We start from the raw sequence: 23956 nt of genomic DNA, 5'->3' as shown, positions 1-23956 counted from the left end.
CAACCAGGATAGCATCTATTGTTGTGTGAAATAATAAATTTTGTTCATTCTGTGGGGCCTGATTTTCAGCTGGCATAAATTTGTATAGTTCCATTGACTTCAGTGGATCTACATCAATATGCACCCAGCTCGGGATCTCACCATGTATTTTAAATAAAAATACCATTTATTTCTCTAAGTTTGAGTACAAGGGTGAGAATTTTAGGGGTTAAATAATATAAAGTCTGAAGTTAGGGCATCAGGTTCCTTGACTACTGAAACCCAGACAGGATTTTTTTTTAACACAGTACTGTTTGACAAAGGTGTCATGTGATATTAAACATGATCTCAAATCTGTGAACACCGACCTTTGCCCCTCCTTTCAAATCTGAAATGTAGATTTGGCTTGGATACAAAATCCCGTCGACAGACCAGCACTGAAAGTTTGCACACCAGTTTGAATTGAAATGGTACAATGCTGGGGTCAGTGTAACACAAAACACTGGGGCCACTAGACATAACACAGACGCTTTATTTCTAAACACCATTATAGTAGTTAGCCATCCCATCCCCCCAAGTCTCAAATGGACATGAACCTTCATTTAATCTTTTCAGGCAATTTTACAATCACTTTCATAAAACCATGAGGGCAATGAATGAATTATTTTAGATATGGTGTGCCTTATCTAGAACTTTTATATGCCTCATTGCTTCTGCAGCAGAGGAGACTCTTAAGATGGGATGTAGAAATATGTTTGTTACTTTCTACAGTGTAATTGTAAACCACAAGGAAGAATATCCTTCCTCATTTCACAGCTAAAAATCTAGCAAACCACAACTGCCTTCCTTGTTCAGATAGAGGCACGCCATTGATAAATGGGATTCCGAACAGTCAGGTTTATGCTAAAACACAATAGTGAGGAGGATATCCCCTGTGCAGATGTTAGCCCCTATCTTTTGAAAGGTGGTTTTGAATAGAAAAGCTGTGGGATCTGATAAAACATCTGGATTTGAAAGATTTATTGAGAGGTATTGGTGAGTCACCATGTTAATCTCTTGTCCCTAAATGAAGGATAGGATGAGGTTAAGAAAATCTGGAGGTTTAGAAGGCGCTAAGCTAGGAAAAGAGTAGGAAAAACATTTTGTTAGCATTTCAGACAATTAGAAGGCAAAATTTGATTGACTGTTTTGGTGAACATTTGTGCAGGTCCAGTTTTGTTCACACAAACATTCGCAGGGAAAGAATTTCTCATCCACAGCTGAAATTCATTTTATGAAGAAGCAAATTTTCTAGCAAAAAGTAGTGGCCATCTTAGAATTTTGAAGAAAGAGAGTAGGTACATGGCAGAGAAGGACCAAATGGAGAAGAAAAGACAGAGGGAGGAAGAGGCTGAGTAAACAGGGTAAAAAGAGGTAGATGGCCTGCTCACCAGCCATATGGGTCCATTTCACATAGGGGAAGGTGCAATCAGAAATGGGAGGAACTTGACTAAAGAACAAGATACTCCTATACTACAGCAGAGGAAGAAGAAGACCAGCATAAGCTAATAATGCTAATGGTAGGTTTAATTGATGCTTTTCCTATATTGATGGTTTTTCAGCCTGCCTCTTGTGCCATTCCCACTCGTGCTTTCAGAGCCCTAATCTTAATGCTGTAAGAGAGATACAATAACATTTTTTATTTTCATAGAAATTCATCCTTTGGTCACATTCTGTACATTAACATACTCCCTGGAATTTGATTTCTGAGTATAAAAAGAGAAATGGGTCCCAGTGTAAGGGTCTAGCCAAGCTGTTCTCAGCATAGGACTTGGAAAAGAGGGGGACCAACATTACACCTCTGCATTTCCAAGATCTGGAGGCTGACCAGGAGCTGGTTCATCTTCCGCTCTCCCCTGCAGCATATTCTAGACGAACCTCAGGGTGAGTTCTTCTACTCAGCTGACTATGGCTCCAAAGGGCCATTCCAGCATGCCAGGAATATCTGGAGCACAGAGGCGCTCCATACATACTCCTTTCCCCAGCCACACTCCCTAAAAGGGGTCTATACTAACTCCATGCCATCTATGCAGGGGGAATTCCCATCTGGATGGATCTGCTCTTCACTGCCTCCTGCAGGACTTTGAGGCATGATAGGCTGAGAGACCCATGTGATTCCACAGGAGGTAGAGGATGTGACAAGCCTCCACAGGGTGGGTCTAAATCCCTCACAGGGTGTATGTGCAACAGAAGAACCTTGGCCTGCAGATCTCTGGCAGATCTGGTATTAAAACCCCAACATCTGGAGGGGGCAAGGAAGGAGCACAGCTGCCATGGTGGCTACCACAGCTCTGACTAGTAGATGTAGGGCAGCTCTGCAGACATTCTGCAGACATTGGATAAAGTTTCACAGTCTGTGGAGAACCCTGGGCTGGATCTGCACACTCAGACTTGATGCAGGGGAGAGAGTCTGGCTGTTTAATAGGATGATACATTATTAACTCTTGAGACTCCTGTACCTATTGCATGTAACATGCACAGGATAGAATTTGGCATGCCTTTGCAGTACAAAAGGTGGCAAGGGAGTAATTTCTGTCTACACAGGGGCACTTAACATACTGCACGGAGGTGCGTGTGTCTCTCCCCTTCTGACATGGCAGAAGGCCGCAGCTCCTTGCTGCTTCGCAAGCAGGGCACAGCTCACAGCCAGTGAGTCCACTTAGTAATTAGTCCAATTAGCAGTTAGTCCTTCTGCCAAGTCCCTCAATCAGGGCGGTTCAGTTTATATCTCAGGCTGAGTCCATGCGATACAGCCCAGCAGTTCAGGGTGGGGAATTAGCTCCCAACTGGGAGCGACAGCAAATGCACCTGGTGCCCTAGCTCTGGCAGGTGCCAGACCAATTCAATCCTCCTGGCCAATTAGTGGGGAGGTGGCCACCCCTCCACAGGTGGGGTGCTCGGGGTAGGAGGACGCAGGCCCTCCCACTCCACTGCGTCCCAGCCCAGGGCCCTATTAGTGGCAGGGTAGTTCGCCACTAGGTCAGCGGGGATCCGCCCACAACACGCTGGCCAATTCATAATAGTTCCATAGCCGAACCCTAGTCAGCATCCCTGGGCTCCTTCCTACTCTCCCCAGCTTGGGGTACCTGGGTTCTGGGATTGTCCTTGGTCTCCCCTGGATAAACAGCCAATGGCAGCCCCAGCAGTTCATCAGTGTTGCTGGTCTCCGGTAATTCAGGTAACTTCTCTGGTTGGGCAGCCGTCTCCTTCAGCTCCGGGCTCTGGCAGCAAGGAAGAGACGTCCTGCTCCTCTGGCAGCTCTCCCCCTACTGAGCTAGGAGGCGGGCCTTTTATGGTCCCGCTTCTTTCCCGCCCCTCTGCTTCCAGCGGGGCGGCCGCAGGTGGCCTGGTTCTAGGGTGACCAGATGTCCCGATTTTATAGGGACAGTCCCGATTTTTGAATGTTTTTCTTATATAGGCTCCTATTACCCTCTACCCCCTGTCCCGATTTTTCACATCTGCTGTCTGGTCACCCTCCCTGGTTCTGCCCAACAGGGGGGTGATTTCACGTCTCTCCCCTTCTGAAAGGGTGGGAGGCCGCAACTCCTCACTACACATACCTGAGATGCAATCAAATAAATTGCTAATACTAAACAGTTAAGAGGACATCCATAGATGCCATCTGACAGACGGCACACTCCCTGAGCCCACAGTTTATTGCATTGTTGGCCTCCACATGGAAGGCCGGGGGAGACACAACACTGTACTGCCTCCAGCTGATTGACTTCAGACCTATGACCTCTCACACACTTGTGCACTTTACTGTCATCATCAAACCCCATTTTTCTAGCAAGCAGCAGGGTTATCACATATTACTACCTGGGAGGAATTCCTCGTGATTTCTAGAAAAAGGATTCATCATAAGGGAATCAACATAGCTGGAAGCTGATGTCCCAGTGTAAATGGCACTGTTGCATCCCCAAATATATGCAGCCAAACCCATCTTAAGGGGAAATTTGTTTGCTTTTAGTTTTCCTTTCTGTTGAATAGCTTTCAACGGTGGAGCCCTTATTTGGCAGATTGATAACACATGACCCACTGCCCCAACCCACATCCCACATCACTACTCTTACTTTCCTCTCCCCCATCTGCTCTCTCTCCCTTTCTGGGTCCTTCCCCTTTTCCTGCATCATACACATAAAGGGGTGAATGAAAAGCACCAGTAGCTGCTTAAGGTATTTGCTCTTAATCAGCATGGGTCTTAGGCTGCTATAGTAGACACAGAGTAATTGTATTTATTTATTTGATTCCCTGCAGTATCGACTCATTTCTTCTTCCAGCAAGATCAGAACTTGCTTTGTCTGGAAAGCACCTTTAAGTGGATTTCAGTGCATAAAGATGATGACCCAGCTTCCATTGAAGCCAATGGGAGATTTGCCATTAATGGCAGTAGGAGCAAGACCTGGCCTACATGTAAGTAAAAATGTTTTTAAAGATCACCTAGATACAGAATAAAACTGAAGTGTTGAACACATTCCTGTTTCCAAACGATGGAGGTGACAGTAATGTGTGGGCTATTCTGACCAGCTATGATTGTCAGTGTAACATCGGTACTACCAACCCCAAGCATCCCAAAAGCATGATTCAGGCTCCTCAAAATGAGTTTTTTTAAACAAAATAATAAACTCAGCGGGGCGGTATTTGCTTTTGGACTTTTGAGGCTTTAAGGTGCTCTCAGATGACATTTTCAAGCTTTTCTCTGCAATCATGACAGCTAGAAACTTACTTTTTTAAAAAAGTAAAAGCTGTCTGTCAGATTTTCACATAACCACATGACTCCAGGTGCTGAGCTTTTAAGGAAAACACCAGATATGGCAAGAGTTAGCAATACAAGGGATCTGTACAACATAATGCTTTAGCCTGCAAGGAGGAGGAGTGGGAAAGGGAGGGGGAGGCTTATAAAATGGGAGACAGATGATCTCATCTCTCACTTTGTCTCCTCTTCCCCTCCCCAACCGCCCAACCAGCTTATAATAGGTCTGAATCCTACCACTGCCTCTGCAACCCAGCGTCCCGTTTCCCAGCTCATTTGGCACTCTGACAAGTAACACCCTCTGTAAGAAGGGACAGGCAGGCTGCACTCCAACGGAGGTACTTAAAGGCCAGCAAAGAACTGATCTATAACAAGCTAGATGCTGTAGCATCTTTCCCTACATGTGGACATGGCATCCTTGATCCATGAGGCTCCCTCATGGAGAAAGGCCACTGTCAGCCATGCACTTTATCAATGATTTAAAGTTATATTGCTTTCTGTTAGTTGCCACAGGTACCAATAAGGCGATCTGTGGATTGATCATCAGTGGATAGGTTAGCATGCTATTCCTTAATGCAACATCCATTTATTATAGTAACAGTGCATAAGCCCTTTTCTTTGCTAAATAAATACCTATTTTATTAAGAATGTGTTTTGAAAAATAACTCAGAATTGTATTTGGGATTGTTTAGACTGCTGGTTATTTTAAATAATTTATTGCTGCTAAGGACCCGCAACGAAGCTTAGAGCTTCATTGTGCTGGGCACAATACAACCATGTGGCTTGCAGCAATGTGTGTGGTGTAACAAGAATTCAAGGTCCCGGGCGTTAATCCCACACCGGAGAGTGAAAACTGAGGGAGATTGTTGTTGCCACTTCTCTGAGCATGGGAAGGGGGTTCCTTACCCCACTCCTGGGGAATTACAGTGAGACAAGCCCACGGATGGATCCTGAGATCCACCAGGATGGCCAGGACAGCCGTGTGGAGGATCTGTTCTTCTGAACTGACTTCCAGCACCCCAGTCCTCTCTGGGATATGCTCCTCCAGTACCCCAGTCCTCTATGGGATATGCTCCCATGGGTTCCCCTGCCAGCCACAGACCCTGAAGCCCCCACCCTCTGAGGGAGATTTCAAGATCCTGAATGGGAAGTCCATATAAGTGAATGCTTATAAATGAGCCAGAGAGCACTACAGTAGGCAGGGGAACCTGATGAGATTGAGGTGGAGATGACACTGGATACAGAAACCAGCCCCACTGCCCCCATTTCTCCCTTCCCCACCTGCAGAACCCAAGTTCTCCCCCCAGAGAGGAGTATCCACAGGCTTGAGGGAAAGTGAGGATGGTCAGATTTTGGAGGAGAGCAGCAGAATCAGAGCCCAGACTTCTCTGGAGTCACCTATTCCTAATCCTCACCTGTCAACTCCTGATGCTGGATATGGAGTGCAGAAGCAGAAGTCGGGGTGGGGGGTGGAAATAGGTTAGTGTATTAGATTATGTGCAATATTCAACTGTGGGCTCATTCTATTTACACTGCCATCTCCATCCTGATATTTACATTTTGCCTTTTCACAAAGTTCACTTTGTAAATGATGAGTAAAATTCCCGTCTGTTCGGCCAGGCAATTTTGGGCCGCATGTGTGTGTATATGTTCTGGGAACTCCTTTGTGAATTCAGGATGGAAAAAGCACAAGAGCTCATAAAATGCCTCTTTAATATTGAAAGGATATCTGAGGGAGGATTACCACAGCAAGGGGCTGATCTATTGGAAAGGTTTTTTATAGAAGGTATTTAATACTATGTGCAACAAATGATAAAAACCATCTAACTGATGCTTCAGTCAGTGGAGCCCTCAGCCAAGAATTAGCTGACTGAGAGCCCTGTAAACCTTGCCTCATAAATACTCCTAGACTAACTAACCTATGGCCTCATATAGCTGCCTAGCTGGTCCACTAACCCTGTTACATGTTAAATTTATGATTCTTAAACAAGATAAAAGAAGGATATACTGGATTTATTTTCTAAAAAAAACCCTGCATTTCTCACAGGGTATGTCCTACCTAGCAACTGAAAATGGACGTTAGCCACTAACAACCAACTTTATGATCTTAGCAGCACTCATCTGTGCAATTCTTTTAAACAAATTTTGATGAACAATGACCTATGCTCGTAACAGGAAATCTTCTTCTTCTAGTACAGGTCAGATGTGAATAAATATTCTATCAATGACTGGTTGCAAGGAAGGGATGAAATGCGAAGGCAGATTGGAGGCCCCAGATTTGCTTTAGGGTGTGATTTGGTTTCAGGGTGGAATTAGGCCTGGGGTTCAAAGTTTGGGTTTCTGTTTGATGATGGCACTGTAATTTCAGGGCTAGTATGTTCTCACAAGATTTTGGCTCTAATGGCTCATAAATTCATCTGATCTTGTGAGATTGCTCACATCTTAGACCAAAATCTCATGAGGGAGGATGCTTTCTCTCACAAGGTTTTGGCTGCTTCCAGTAGGGAACTAGTAGAAGTGCCCCTCTTTAAATTTTGTAGTTGACCCAGAACCAAAACTTCAGTGGTGGGCTCAGACCCGGGGATATGAATCCAATTTGTGTGTTAATTGCTGTAAATGGAGCACCCAGCTCCTTCATGGCAGATGCTATAGAAATCGGTAACATAAATAAATAAAGTAATCTCTAATTCCAAATGGAGAGGTATTTACCTGGTCTCTCTATTGTACTCAACAACCCCTTGATCCCAGCATATTACATAGAACAGTACAATAATGTCTGTCTGAAAAGCAATCTTGTGGGGGTTGGGTTTTCTTTTTTAACTTTGAAAAGAAAATTTTAGTTCTCCAATCACTACACCACCCAGCTGTCTGAATAACGCCTTTTGTCTTGAAGTATGTGAACTATGGGTACCACATTTTCGTTGCTTTTTAGAACAATTCTTGACCTTTAAACTCTAAAGCTGGATGGAGAGCAGACAAAACACTTATAGGCTCTCTCTCTTTTATCTCAGCTGTCCACACCTTGCATTCCAAGTCCCTCTTCTATCTACAGACTTTAACCTCCAGTGTTTGACAAGCAGCTAGGTCTAAGGCAAGGGCAGTGATTATACTGTTTTGTAACTTACCAAAAAAAATAGATTGTAGGAAACAAGAACTGACCAGATGCAACTCACAAGACAAATATGGTAAAGTCTCTAATCTCTCCCCTGCCTGGCCAGAATAAATATTTCAAGCCAAATCATCAATAGCCTCACGTTCAGTTAGGCAAACTAAACATTTTATAATCTTTGGATGGATTTAACATAGCAGAAATAAATAATGCTGTCAGCATCAAATCAGTTCAGCTATATGGTTACACCTTTGATATGAACCCCTCAACCCAATAGACCCCCCAAGTGAGAAGATGCATTCAAAAAATCCAAAAATTAAAATGTAGACCAAGGCAAGTGCCTATCAGAGTGCCCTTGATCTAAAGAGCAATCGTGTCAGCTCCAAGCCTCAGCGTGAACATAAATGTGTTGGAATAAAGCCAATTTTAGATCCATTAATCCCACTCCTGAGATGAAATACATAAATATAGGTAGGGCCAGATTCGGATTTCAGTTCCATTACTGTAAATCTGGAGGAACTCCAGTCAGTGAGGTTATTCTGGATTTGCACTGGTATAACAAATCTGAATCTGGCCTTCAGGATTAACTTCAAATTTGAAAAAAGCTTTCCTTACTCTGTGTGCCATGGACATTCAGTGCTCAGGCTTGCCCTCTATGGCAACAGGAACAGCACCAGGAGACTCAGAAAATCACACATTGCTTATGTTGGCATCAGACCAGTTGTCTGGATTTACACAGACAGACAGAAATAGGGCTCGTGGGTTCAACCCTGTCCTTTGACACATGGCAGGAAGGGGACTCTAGATCACTAGGAGCCTAAATGGACCTCAAGCTGTCTGCATTCCAGTTTTCCAAAAAGCCCAAACAAATCAAATAGAAATGGCCCCTTCTTCTTACCTCCCACTAGTACTGAGTACTGGGGAGTGACATGGGAGACTGGCTCAGATATTCATTTCTGTGGCACTGATAAAGGAGATACACAAAAAAAACGGAACATGATGAAATGCTTTTGGGGAAAAATAATAAGCATTTAGTTAAAGACCTTTGAAATCTTAAAATAAATGCTACTTACCTGGCCAGATCATCCCATCAGTGTAAGGTATAAAAATCATACTTAGGAGCGAGATCATGTGTTTGTGATCTGAAAACAAGACTATGAAAGCACTGGTGCTGGCCTAATAAATGTCTCTTGTGGTCAAAGTTTGGCCCAGGAAGTGCTTTTGAATTATTACAAAATGATACAACATTTTCACAAAATGAGACATTTTCTGTGAACTCTGAGTGAAGTGGAACCGAGCAGTTCCATTCTAAGGCCAATCTTTAGAATGGGTGTGAAAGTGGTGTTGAGGCTGAGTTTCAAACCCATTAAAATAGTAACTTCTAAATGGAATTCTGACAGAGGCTTATATATACCCCCAAGGTCAGCATCTCTCTGATATATGCTGGGGTCATGCATTCACAACCAAACAACAGCATTTCAGGGTGTGTCCTATGAGAGGTAGGTGGGCCTGTCTGGTTAAATCACTGGCCTAGGCCTGACAAGAACTGGGTTCAATTCTTGCTTGTGCTGTAGACGTCCTGTGTGACACTGGTTGAGTCACTTAATCTCTGTTTAGCTTCATTCCCCATCTGTAAGGTGAGGAAAATAATACTCCTTTCCCCCATCTTTGTCTGTCTTGTCTATTTAGACTGCCTGTGTCTCAGGGTAGTGACTGTCTCTTACTATGCAGTGCTTAGCCCAAGGGGCTGATCTTGGCTGGAACTTCCAAGTGCAAGTACATGTGTTCCATATATTGCAGGGTGACGAGAAACCAATTTGTCCTTTTAATTTTGTCACCACAGTAATACAAACTGGAGTAAACCCAGCTTAACGAGCATTTAATAGTGACTTTCTTTTTTCCATGATCCACATCTTCAAAATATGCAGGCTAAGACAAGAGGGCAAGATCCTCAGTTGTTGTAAATTCACATAGTTCTATTGGCTTTGGTAGAGTTATGCCACTATTCACCAGCTGAGGATTTGGCCCAAATAATTTACATTCTCTCTCTCAGCTACATGGGTGTTTATGGGGTTGCACAGATGTAACTGACAATAAGGTTTGGCCCAGTCTTTCCTATTCACATTGGCCCAGTCAAGGAAGTGTAACAAGCTGGCAGGAATTTATTCCTCATGAATTAAGACCCATTTAGATTCCAGCATGTGTACATGATATCCATTCTCCTACAAGTACAAAAGGTTGTGTATCCTCCTGACACCCAAGTTACCACTTGGGATCCTCAATTCTGCCTCCACAGGCTTCTTCATGCTCCAAATTACCCTTTTTTCTTTTCTTTTTTTCAAGTACGTAGCACACAAAAAACCCACACAGGCCAACTTCAGAGATATTCCCACAAGAAAAATTAAATACTCTTAATGCTTTTTTAAAGTGAATTGGGCCCCTTCATTTGCATCTCATAATAAGGATGTTATCATACTGGTTTATGGCTCAGCTCTTTAGTTTCTATCTCTCAGGGGCTAGATTACCCCTCATGAGTTCAATATATGTCTGTGAACTAATGTAATTTTAAAAACACTTTTCTTCCGAATTAACATTACTACCCTTACAAGTTAAAGGTTCTACTTGCCAACGTGTATGGAACGTTTGCAATCAAGAGAAAACCTAGCTGAATATTACACTTCAGAGTGTGGTTACTGATGACCCCGGCTGCCTCTATATACAGCCAGCTGAGTCAGTAATCTAGCTGGGTAGTAGCTGAAAAACCTTTCTCACCTCCTTACACTGAACCATAATCTCCAGTGTGCTCAGTCTCTTACATTTAGATTAATTATAAAACATTGTCACTAGAATATTAAAATAGTGTTTAATACACAAAAGGGAATAAGCTATTCTGGAAAATGCATAATTTTCCTGTGATCATTTCACTAGTTACATGCAATAGGATTTTTGTCCATCCTGCTTATGGGTGGCACATGAACCGCCAATTCAGGGAGGCTAGCCCCCAGGCCCACCCCTTCCCCCACCCACACACCTCCCACACTGGAGCCTGGAGCCTCCCACTGCGGACACCTTCCCCTCGGCCCTGGGAGCACCAGGTGGGTGGCCTCAGCCCCATAGTGCCAGGCAGCATGGCCCAGCACCCCCAGCCCCTGATCGCCTGGCAGCGGCCCCAGTGACCCCAGCTCCAGAGCACTGGGCATCCTCATCACCGGCCCCAGTTGCTACAAGTCCCAGGCCACAGGCCGACCTGCCCCAGCCCCAGCCCGGGCCACGGGGGAAGAGCAGGAAGCAGGAGGAGACCTCAGGGCAGAGCATGGGTGGGGCCATGCCTGGCTGTTTGGGGAGGCTCAGCTTCCCCTGGCCTGCAATACCCACTGTCCATGCTCCTGATTGGCAGCTATAGTTTTCAATAGCTTCCTACTTTTGCAACTATCATGTTGTAGTGCTTTTGAAAACCATGTGCTTAGCCCATCAAAAACTAAGGACACCTGTGTTGAAGGGATCCCTTGTTGCAACCATTGCCTCTCTATAGCAATGGTTGTAAACACAAGGATGACTAACCCATAAAAGGGAAGTATTTACAGGGTCTTCTCTCCCACTCACCCCTCTCTGAATATGGAGTTGTATACATAAATTGAGAGAAGAATAGACCCATATAATGTCTCTTCTGGGAGAAGAAAGCAGGCAAAGCTTGAATATGCCAAAGCCAACCTCTTCAAAAGTGTCCATGTGAGCTGTGGTGAGTGCTCAGCACTTCTAAAACCAGACTCCCCTAGGTATCTCAAATTGGGTCCCCAGACTCAGAGGCACCCACAACTAGTACACTATACTTGAAAGTGCTGACCCAAGAATTATTTTAACCAGAAACCATTAATCACTCCCATTCATTATTTTAGATTGCCATACTCTGTCTTTGCAGGAATGTGTCATCTTCTCAGGAATGGAGAAGAGAAAATATAACAAGAGTTAAAGGCACTTACCAGTTGGAAAAGAGGGAGAGGTAGCAAGCAGCCGCCAATTGCAAAATGGTCCCTCTAGGGTTGCAGCTGCCTGTCTCTGCCAAATTTAAAGGGCAAGTCCCAGGAAAGCATGCTGGCAAAAAAGCTCCTAGACAAGGGTAACCCTACACTGAGGCGAGTTGACGGGACCAAGCAATCACCAATAAAGGTGATTGGAAAAAGGTTACTTCTGCATATCACAATACTGTTTCAAGGAATTTTTTTTCTGGGCAAAAGTCCAGATTTTCTTTTCACTACACTGGAGTAAGAATCGATTTCCAGGGAGTTGATTCCAATGTATTCTGTTGTAAGTGAGAGGAGATCTAGTCTGGCACCTGAACCACATACTGGATGGCCAAGGAGTTGATAATGGGACTTTCACCTCTAGCTCACCAGTTTGAATTTGGCCCACATCACTAGTAGCCAAACATTTTTACCATTTGATGGCTATTCTTGTATCCTATGTATGAAATGGGTTCGTGGTATCATTCCAGTTCCTTGTAGGAGACAAGTGTCTACATCATGAAACCCACCACCCTCCCAATTGGTACTAACTGGCACACTTGTTAGCCAACTCACTGCCAAGGGAATGAAGGCCAAACTAACTTCTCACTCCTACAATGTAGTCTCTCCAGGTCAGAAGTGAAGTGAATGAGTAGGACATTTTAGTGAAGTTTGAACAGCTGCTGCCTATTCTGAACCAGTTCTCTGGATACAAAAACTTGTTTCCAGTGCCACCAAACTGGCACTTTTCACAAGCACGAAATTAATTTAGGGCCAGGTTCTACACTGGGTAGCATTTTACTCTTCAAGTGGCCCATGTAGGAGGCAGAAACTGGTCCTAAATTATTTAGTTTTTTTTAATGTACTGACTGGCCGTGCAAATTTGCCTTTGTCCTTAAGAGGCTCTCATTAACCAGTCTTGGGGCATTTTTTTTTTAAACTTGAATGTGCTTTTAACTAGATAAACGAATAGGTAATTATACATCTCATGGAGTAGAGGAGTCAGGATAATACATTGAACCACAAAACTCAAGCACTAAATTACAATACAGTGAGTAGAGTAATGCCTTGTGACACCTCATTCTTTTCAATTGTAGCTTCCAAAAGCTGCCCCTTTCTGAATTTTCCGTGCTGCTGAACAAAGGCATCAGACACCATGATGTTACCAGGCATGATGTGTCAACCAGCCTTTAACCCTGAATACCCATCTGGGGATCTGAAAGTCCAACTGGATTTGTTCCTTCTTGTTTTCATTATCATCATCAAGAATAAGGTCTCTTTACAGTCTGAATTATGACATCAAATATTACACCTTGGTCACCCTCAGTTCCGTTACAACCTCAATGCATCTCCATTATCCTCAGTGGGGGTTGCACCAGTGATTGGGCCTCTAACTGGAACTTAGTAAACAATTCTGTTGATGATACACAAGAAGGAATAGAACCCAGCTGCCTCTCTCTCAGCAGAGCTGGTTCTGGACGCTACCAGCAGTAAAAAACTTCCTTTAGTCACTAGGTCAGCATGTCCAAATCTGAACACACACCCCGATCTGAGCTGTTGAGCAAGAAGCTGGCATTTTCTCAGAGCGTCCATTTAGAGCTTGGTTTTACAGAATTGTTCAGCTTGCAAAAGCCACCAGCACAAATGTTACTAACTGGCAGCCATTGCTGGCAGTGTCACCAGACTCAGAACAAACTGAGCAGCATATAGACTGAGCTACCCTCTCACCCTGTAAAATGACATCCCTCCAGATCAGGGCTGAGATGCATTGATAAGGTAATATGGGGAACATTGCAATGCCACTGCCCTTCTTGTATTTTTCTGAAGAGTAAACAAAGTACTATAGTGGCAAAGAACACAAACACAAGAACTCACATGGTAAAAATGTATTGAAATTACAAATGCTTCAATTAGAGCTCCATCCTGTAAGCCCTCTCTACACAAAACCTCCATGAACTTCAGTGGGACATCCACATTCGGGACATGATCCTGCATCATTGAAATCAGTGAGAATTTTGCTATTGACATCAGTGGGAGCAGAATCAAGCCCACAAAGGGCTTGCAGAATCAGGCCCCTTGTTTCTGATACAGCACCTGCAGAAATGCCTCCCTTAAACCCCTTTGGAGTGGCTACCTTTGCATATCCTATTGCAGAAGACAGGATGCACATGGGAAAAATTGGATTCCTGATGCCAAAGGATTAATTGTTCAATGGATAATGTGTATTTACGACCTGGTACATCTCCATTTCTAGCTGGAAAATGTTAAATTTCTAGTAATTAACTGGTTTAGGACTTACAGCTTTTAGCTACAAGCTCTTTGATGTGTGTTTTAGAATAACACATCCATCAAGTTATGTGGATCTTCTGCAGGATCACATAAGCAATCTGGCAAGAGTCCATGCCTGAAGTTATGGAAAACAGCTTTCATGTGGACAGAGGTGACTCTGCCTCTGGTGTGTGGCCCTTGGCCTCTTGTCAGCTCCATGACATTAAGAAAAATTCTTACTGTTCTATCTAAACCTTGCCATTGAGAAAATTCATTTTGCCTGGCATTTATGGGGATTAAATTTAGTAACAATTGTGCTAGGTTAGGTGGAAAAGACAGAAGGAATTGCCTTTTGTGTTAGGGTTTAAGCAATTTTATAGTGCTATAAAATGTCACAAAAACTTGAGAGGAAATAGTTCCATTTTATTGGTAGTAAGTCTTTATTAACCCTCCTCTATTTACATAGTTTGTAAAAAGCATCAGCCCATCATGTTCATCAGCACCAAGGCTGGGTGGCTTACTTTCTTGGCCAACACAATATGGCATATGCCTTTGAATACTAGAAACCAAATACTGCATGCACAACTCCCATCAATGGGAGGACCATACATTGACCATATGTGGTCACTTTTGTCACAAAAATGGCAGACACCTGCGAAAAGGAAGGAGCTTGCATTCATTGCCTCTGGACAACATGGAATGGAATGGAAATCACCACAGTGTTGAAGAGTTAGCAAGACTAAAATGAACTAACAATGTTAAGGTATCACAGAGTGCAAAGTTCTATCGCTGTAAAGTTTGGAATCTTCTTAGCAACATGGTTATCCATCTTTCCATCTATCCAACTCATCACACTATCAGATAATTAGGTATAAGGCAAACAGATATAAATATGGGCAAGAAAAGCAGGAAGCAGCCTGCCTTTTTCACCTGTCCATTGTTATCACCAATACCGTGATTTCTATTGTTTCATCGTAACATTAATGGATCTAGCTATCCAGCCATCCTGTGTTTACTATCATGGCATATGAGTACCTATAGTGTTGAAATGACAATAGAGCTGAGCCCGGGTAGTTCAAGAAAGAAATTACATATTGCTCAATATGGGAGGCCAGATTAAATTAAATTGGGGCCCACTGGTTCTGGCATCTAAACATCATCACTGCTAAAGATGCAATAGAAGTAGAAAACAAACAACCATATTTTTGCTATTATTTTTTTACAGGTAACTCCCTCCTTGTTTAAGAATAGTTGTATTATTTTGTTCGTCATGGAAGACAGACATTTAAAGGAAAACTTCTTTTATTTCTCAGAACAATCAGAATTGTTGGTATAGAGGCTGGAAACAAAAATGTGGTGGAAATATTAATATATGAAGTCTGTTTATGCCTGCAACAATCTGAGAAATTTGGAAAAGGGTGCAGAGAGCAAAGAGGAGGCAAAAGAGGTACAATTCTTGATCAGTGACAATAGTGATAGTAATTTATAGCAGTATCATTTGAAATATCACACCACCCTAATTTCATATTAGCCAATCTTGAAAAGGAAAATATATTCAATGGATGACATGCTTCATCTTGTCACATATTATCCACCATTTCAGCTGCTCACATCCCAGACGCGGCTCCAGACAATAACAGCACAGCTGAATCTAACGACAATCAAAGGCAACATTAATGTCTACTCTAAAAAGTTAATGCACTTCAAGGGTTGCTGGTACCAAAAAGAAACCGAGTTGTAATAAGCAAATGCTAAAATCCAACAATGAATTAGTCAGGTATTTCACTGGCTCACTAGCAGGACAACCTGCACACACAAAAAATCAAAAAGTTAAGATGAACAATGCATTTTCCTGACAACATAAACGTAATGAATAAATAGCATATTAAGTAAAATAATCTTAAAAAGCCAAAGAAGAACCCCATTTCAATTCACCTTTTCCTGAAGTTAATAGTTATTCTGCCACCTTCAAACACAAAACTAAATATTGTCAGTGACAGAATTCAAGTATTGCTATTGGCTATTTAGAGTACCTAGCAGGATGTGATGTGAAGCAGGAATCAAAATGAAGTGTGGTTTTTGTTGTATTAGTTTTTTAAAATCCTGTTCTAACAGGATACATAATCATTTCACTCATTTGAGATAAACATGGTTTAATAAGTGGCCAATTTTATGCTTGTTCCCCCCCCGCCCAATTTAATGTTGGAAAATTATATAACCTGGATGCTTCTCGATTCCTAAATCAACATAATTTGAAAGCAGAATTTAAGTAAGACTTCACAAATGTGTTAACCTTTCTGCATTTTATTATCATGAGACTGTCTTTAAAAATAAAATACAGCACAGACAAAATGCTTGCACATTGAAAGAAGCTTTTCAAACTAAAACCAAAGCTAAACTGTCTAATTTCCGCATATCTTGCTCATTTCAGACCATTACAGTATGTTGGATTGAGTAACAAAAAGAGCTTTTAAATTTGGTTCTTAAAAGTGAACTGCAGCACTTCTAAAATAAATACAAAAATTGTTTAACATCCTAAATCTTTTAACAGTAGATATGTGCAGACTTTAAAATTATGAATACATTTTAATACAAAGTACTTGAAAATCATGTAATCTTTAACTTACAGCTCAGGACCTGAGTTCAAGGTTCTGTGTTTCTCCTGAAAGAGCTGACTGTGCAGTATATTGTGCATTTTAATATGTGAGATTTTTTTCTTGTCAAGAAAACAGAGCAACCTTGAGCTTTTCTGCTAACAAGCTGCTGTACATTATTTTCCCCACTCTTCATACACAGACCCAGCCAAGGATTCTGGGCAGGCTAGCCCAACAGTCAACGTCCCATCCTAAAAAGTACTATCATTAAAATTGTCCTTACAAGGCGTCCAAAGCTCCACAGGCCAGGTGCTCGGCTGGTGTAAAGCAGCATGGCTCCATTGGTTTCAGTGGTGCTACACCAATTTCAATGGAGCACCTACGATTTATAGCACTGAGTCCTAATGCACACGATTGCAATACAGATGGTCTTACACAGACTGAAGATGAGCCTAGTGCTTCATTACAGCATGGGGTGTTTGTAAATGGTATCAGCACCCGCAGTGAAACATGGAACCCTGAGCTCAGTTCTTAAGAGTTACTAAAGCTTTCAACATAGTTGTTACATATATTTATAATTTTAAGGCAACACATGAATTCTGCAAATGACTTAAAATCTTAAATGTTTTTTTAATTCCTTCATTTGAAAAAAGAAAAGAATGTAACAACTTCACTTCACCTTCAACACAGTAGGAAAGTATTGTATCACTTTTGTCTCTATGCCCGGCAGAACACAATCAGAGCATTGCTTGTGTTACTTCTACTTATTTGAATTCCTCCTAGATAGGGTAAAAATACCTGCTAGCCACCTGCTTCTACCAATTTTGAATGGTAGCAATGGGCCCCCTTTCTGCTCTTAGTTACACTGGTATAAATCCAGAGTGAAATAAGTGACCTACTCTGGATTTGTAGTGCTGTGACAAAGAGTTACAGGCTATGGCCCAGTGTTTCCACAATGTCCTGAAACAATCTGTGAACTGAGCTTTGTCTGCTCTTGGCATGTTGTGACGTGTAAAAAAGTCACAAAATCTTCTGAAGTTTTTCAGGTAAGTATGTACTGAAGGATGTTTAAAAAACAGATTATTGATTAAATGGTTTACAGCTATACAGAACTGTAACCAGCCATTCTGTAAATCTGTATTTTGGGGACCTAATTCAGTACTCTAGGGAAAAGAGAAGAGTTACTCCACTGCATAAGGCTCCAACTACACAATGGAGTAAAATTGACCCATATGCCACATTCTGAAACAGCCATGCCAGTGAAAATGCAGCTGCCTAGCCTGATGAAGAAATGGTCTGAGGCTGCCATGGGAGAGGCCAGCAGCTGATGGGAATTAACTCCTTTGCACATGAGGCATAATCAATCAAAGATGTAGGACATGCTGTTTCAGTGCTCAAAAAACTCCTTGTAAACAGGTGCAGAGCAATGCACAGATATGGAGCAAAATGGGTGCCATTTTTGACACCCCTAGTTATGGTATAGGGATTGATCTGATCTGCTGATCTGCTATGGCTACACTGCCATCACAGTCTGATCAACTATGGTCTATACTACCATACTGGGAGGGAGATCTACATCCATTATTCAATGTTAATCCTGCCTGTATTTTCATCAGCTGCATTTGTTCAACATTGGTCACAAAATTTGGACTTCGGGGTAAGGGCCATGCCTCTTGACAAATCTCCTTGCCAAAGTCCCTCAGGGAAGAATGGAGGGATCCCAGCAGAGGCTGCTATTGGGAAAAGTGTATTACTAATGGTTCTGATCTAATTCAGCTGCAGCACAGACATTGTCACTAGTTCTGAATGTGGACTAGGAGGTCTGAACCATGACATTTTTGCCATTGGAATAACTCAACCTAGTCCCTACCTGTGTTACCAGCATCTACATGCCTAGACTAAATGCAAAGTTACTTTAGCTCCCCATGCATTCTGGCAGAATTTAACCAGAAGCACAGCATACGTGGCCTGCTTCTGTGGCACCGCAGTTCCCATTACTGTGTACCAAATGGGGCCATCAGAGAGCGTGTAACACATGGATTATTGATCCTAGAAACCATAACACCTCAGAAGAAGCAGTAATAGTTTGTGGTATCAATCCCTATTTATACACTGTAATCCACAGATCACTGATAGTTTATTGGCACATCTCCATTAATATTGGTGTGCACAGATGCTCATGCACTCTGCAACTACTAGTCTAAAGTCCTTTACAAAAGTTTGTTACAAAAGTGACTGTGCTTGTGCTATAACCACTTTCCCAAACAAAATAACATTTATATATTTATTTTAAAATGACCAAAAGGTGCTATTATTTTATCTATTTTGCAGTTTCATGAGCAAAATAGCAGCCTGGCCAAATTTTCACATTCAGCTTTGAAAAATAAATAAAAAAGCAAGTAACAATAATTAATAAATACAAATAAATAACTTTGACACCAGACCTGAGACCCTGCATGGTAAATTTCTACCTGGTATAAATTTTAGGGTGGTTTTACATGAGAATAAGATAATGGCATAGCTTGCCCTGCAGCATCAGGACTTAACCAAATAAAGGATTCACGTCAGCACTTAGGCCTGATCCTATAACTCTTACTCACACATGGTCATCAATAGAATATACAGAATTCAGTGGTACAATCTGTGGCCCCAATTCAGGAACATACATACGCATGTACTTAAGTCCCTAATAGTCATATGAAAGTCAATAGGAGCACTCACATGCGCAAAGTTAAGCAAGTGTTCAAGTGCTTTATTAGATCCAACAGGATTTGAGCACATGCTTAAAATAAGCATGTGGTTAACTGCTTTCCAGAATATGGCTGCTTGCACAAATAAGGGATAATTGTAACAAAGAGCAATCAATATCCACAGGGTTTTTTTTGTGGGGGGGTTCAACTTTTCTTGGAGCTTACAGTATCACTATAATGAAATTATTATTCTCCTGAAAACAGTTAGCTTTTTGGACAAACAATGACAAATTAAAGTATGCTATGGATCATTCCCTCCCTCCCGCACAACCTCGAAAATACATATTTTAACAGCAGAAATACAACACAGTAGGCATTATTCAGTGGTTTGCAAATGATAAGATAGACAGTTAGGAGACCCCCCCACACTTCAGCATTAATAAACAACCACACTAGTTCTACATTAATTATAGTGTTGCAATAACAATGCTTTGCATTTTTAGTTTTCTTTGAAATGTATGCCATCTATAGATGGATAACTTCTTGTGTGTATATGGGTTTTGTTTTCTTTTTTAATCTCAACAGTTAATTTTATGCAGTCGATATGGTACTACAACGTCATACCAGCTGCATGGTCCTTGTTAGCATTAAAAATTAAAGAGCAAACAAAACCTAAAGCGCCAACATTTATTATGTCAAGTCTCCCCCTCGCCCCCCTCCTTTATTTATTTATTTATTTTTGCTATTTGTAATATTAGCCGCACTTAAACGATGGTGTGTAATGTATAAGAACAACAGGCTGGGTTCTCCACACTGTATCAACGTATACTCAAGAGGGCCTTTTCCCAATGGCATGGAAGCCAGTCAAAGCCATTGATGATCGATAAGCCCTTGATGGTGGGTTGTTTTTTTAAAAAAAGAAGTGTTTTTATTCTATTAAAAATATATATAACATTGTCTTGCAGGCAGGCAGAAGGAGCCTGTTGGACGCTGCCTTCGGACGGTGACGTCTGAAGTTAATGTCAGAAATCATCGCAAAGCTAGCAAGATAACGGACCACATTCAGATGTCATGTACATGGTGCACATTCCCCGTGTGCTTCACATTCTCTCAGAATTTAAGCGGTCTCGAGCTTCCATCCGAAAATTGCCACACGTCACGAGTTCCCTGGGCACTACGCCAAGTGGGGGTGTGTGTCGAACCTAGAGAAAGGATGGGGACAGAGGAAAAATAGGTGTAACACAGCCCAAAATGTAAATTCTCCCCCCCCCTTTTTTTTTTTTTACAAACTGCAACTTGAATTGTCAAAAGAGTATGTAACGCAACGGACCCCGGGTTCATGATCTTAGTACGTACTCCTGCCATCCCACCAAGAATTCACAAACTCCCACATCACACATGCATGGGAATACTTCAAGCACAGCAAAAATACAGACAGTACAAATAACACTCCAGGGGGAAAATCCTCCAGTCTTAACTAAGTCTTAACTCAGTTAAAACACTGACTGACTCAGGTATTCCTCCCCCACCCGACAATCCTATTGACTTCAGCCAGAGGCTGGGATGCCACATAGAGCACGGCAAATATTTTTTGATATACCACAAGCTGTACAGTTTGCAGAGACTCTTATGTCACTGAATTCAATTGCATTTGAATAACAGTGCAACTTATAGGGTGTACTGTACCTGGTGAAGTGTGAAATAAATGCTTGAGCCCTACAGGCCTGAGCCAATGTTCATTGAAGTAAGTGGGAGGTGTTCCATCGACTTCATTGGCATTGGGTCAGGCCCTAGCTGTGCACGATGGAAAAATAAATGTTTCTCCATAGCTGAAGTATATAGTGAAATGCAGGCAGTGTAAAGGCCAGTCACCAATTATATATTGTACTAAAAGAAACAATAGGCTAATGAGGCACAACCTATGACAATGGCAGAACCAGAGATGCATTGATTAAGATCAATCTATACATACCGACCACTGAGTCAGTTTCTATGGAAATTGCCTCATAAATGTTTAAGTGTGTAGTTCAAGGGCAACTCATGAGCTACTCATCAAGATTAAATAAGAGGGCATAGCATAAATGGGTATAAATTAAAATAGCTCCATTAAAGTAAATAGCACTAGCCTGATTTACACCAGATGAGAGTCCAATTCTATGCGTTTCTGCATTTAATACATATTAAAATGAAAATAAATAAGCCTGAGTTTTTCAAATGAGCCTAAATGAGTTAGGTACTTAGGGTGGAATTTTCAAAAGTGCCAAAGTAATTTAAAAGCACAAGTCCGATTGAAAGTCAATGAGACTGTGCTCCTAAGTCACTTACGCATTTTTGAAAATCCAACCGCTCTTACTGACTTTCAGTATTGATGAGAGTTGGGCATCTAACTTTCTTAGACTCCTTGAGAAGTGCCAGTCAAAATAGATACATCTGGATTTGGGAAACAGTGGCTTCCTTTCATGAATCCAGTGAAGTGCCTGCCAGGCAGTATCGTACTCACAATCCATAATATAATTTTCCCACACTTTCACTGTAAATGGTTTCCAACCTTTGCAAGGAAAAGAACTAAAATAACAGCTGGTATCTTTTTTTCTTTTTATACAAACTCTGCACTTCGATAAACCCTGAAACTGTATCTCATCAGATATGCCAAAGCCTTCTGAATGTCAAGCAAAGACATGGTATCACTTATTCCTGTATTTATCTCAGCTCTTGGAAATAAATATGAAACATCTGTAGCCTAAATTCTTGCTATTGTTTCAGTCTCTTCATTATACAAATCACTCAATTTGGAGGATATTAAATACTAATGGCAAAGGCATCTGCGCAGTAAAAATACATTCCTCTTCTGAAGTTGATTGGTTTTGATATGTGATCAACTGCAATACTATTACCCAAATATTGTTCTTATTTATTGAGACATCTTTCCACAGAGAGTTAAATATAAAAAGTTTCTTGGGACAGTAGGTCATGCTTGTATGGAATGTTACAGCAGCTTAAGAACACATTATGGATGCCATATAAATCTGTTTCAGAATTCTAACAAACTTGAATGGGCCTCAATGGTTCATGGTTTTATAACACCATTAATTTATCACACGGTTAGAAAATGTCACATTTTGTATTACTATTTTTGCTTTAGTGTTCAGGCTACAACATGTTGTCATTTCTAAGTTATGTTCTTGTTGGCTAGCTTTTGAAGTTATTTAGGCGACGCTGTATATAATCTCTTAATGTAGGGGGTTCCTCAAGTACAGTGCTTGTGCTGCTTGTGTGTAAGTTGGAAATGAAGTGATGTGCCCAATGGATGTATCTAGTTTTTTGATATAGGTGTATAAATCAAATGTGTTATTGCAGAATTTTTTTTTAATTCATAGCATGTTTTTCATCTTTCATTTGTTAGCAATGTATACTGTATGTGATATATCACATATCCATCTGTATACCTCAACAGATAGCTAGATGGCTAGCTGTAGACACACAATTATTTTATATGTTTAACATGTTATAATGCAACATATAATGAAAATATGATTACTATATATGTGTGTATTAGAATTCAACTTAAAACAAAGATATAATTGTTATGATTGCTTCATAGACAGAACAATTAAATTAAGTCCTGTATATAAAGTCTCTACTGCAGTACTAACTACTACTAAAAAAAAAACAGTAAGAGAGAGAAAGACTGAACTCTTTATGGACATTTAATGGCAATGGGTCAAAAATCATGTTGTTAAATAGCTGCAAAGTACCTGTCTGGTACCAGTACCTTGAGTTTAGACACAAGACTACACCTCTGAGACCTGTTTTGTTTACAGTTATTTGTCTTGTCCCAGTCAACATGTTCATCTTCTTCCTCCCCTTATCATCAAAACTACTATAGTGAATATTTGCTAGAAGCCAAGAGGCAGATTCTGATCTCAGTTCCACTGGTGTAAATCCAGGGTCATTCCATTTAGGGGCTCAATCCTGCAAGACGCTGAATACTCTAGCCCTGATCCAGCAAAGCATTTAGCCATGTGCTTCACTTTAAGCACATGATTAGTCCTATGGAAGCCAATGGGATGACTTGCGTGCCTAAAGTGAAGAACTTGCTTAAGTACCTTGCTGACCTGGAGACATATTTAGATGCATTAGTGGATCCAGGCCAGAGTGTTCAGCATCTGGCAGTATCAAGCCCCAAGTCAATAGAATGACTCTGGATTGACACCAGCGGAACTGAGGTCAGTATCAGGCCCCAATTTATCTTATATTTTTTTCAACCATTTTACACACCTGTTCAGACAGGGTAGGGAATAACTTTCATTTCTCCTGTCAAATTAAAGGGAGCTTTATTTGTCTCTCTCAGAAAAAGAATACATGTTAATATTTTCTTAGCAAAAATGTCCTCTAAGGAGACGCTGGGCAAAATACAGGCAACAAATGATGCCGTCACAAGAAGACAACATAACAACTTTAGGGTTTTACAGAAATAATAAAAAAATTGTAATATTAACTCCATTACACTAGGAACAGCAAGA

The 23956-nt window shown here is 41.4% G+C and overlaps 1 protein-coding gene across 4 annotated transcripts in view; it reads right to left on the bottom strand.

The window, feature by feature from the left end:
• Positions 1-16437: 16437 nt before the first annotated feature.
• The window catches only part of BCL11A (BCL11 transcription factor A), a 101533-nt gene continuing 94014 nt past the window's right edge, over positions 16438-23956 (bottom strand). For 2 of the 4 annotated variants that reach the window (XM_054022508.1, XM_054022512.1), the window contains one exon: positions 23751-23956. This exon is cut by the window's right edge and continues 6081 nt beyond it. Coding sequence is in view for 2 of the 4 variants with exons in the window: in XM_054022513.1 (XP_053878488.1) it covers positions 20534-20635 (102 nt within the window). In the remaining 2 variants the exon portion in view is untranslated. Of the gene's footprint in view, positions 20636-23750 lie in introns of those variants that run through there. The other 2 variants (XM_054022509.1, XM_054022513.1) reach the window with 2 other exon arrangements.

The sequence above is a fragment of the Malaclemys terrapin genome, chromosome 3 (assembly GCF_027887155.1).
Source record: "Malaclemys terrapin pileata isolate rMalTer1 chromosome 3, rMalTer1.hap1, whole genome shotgun sequence".
Lineage (NCBI taxonomy): Eukaryota > Metazoa > Chordata > Testudines > Emydidae > Malaclemys > Malaclemys terrapin.
Note: the sequence above shows the minus strand (reverse complement) of the source record. Positions and strands in the feature narration are given on the sequence as shown.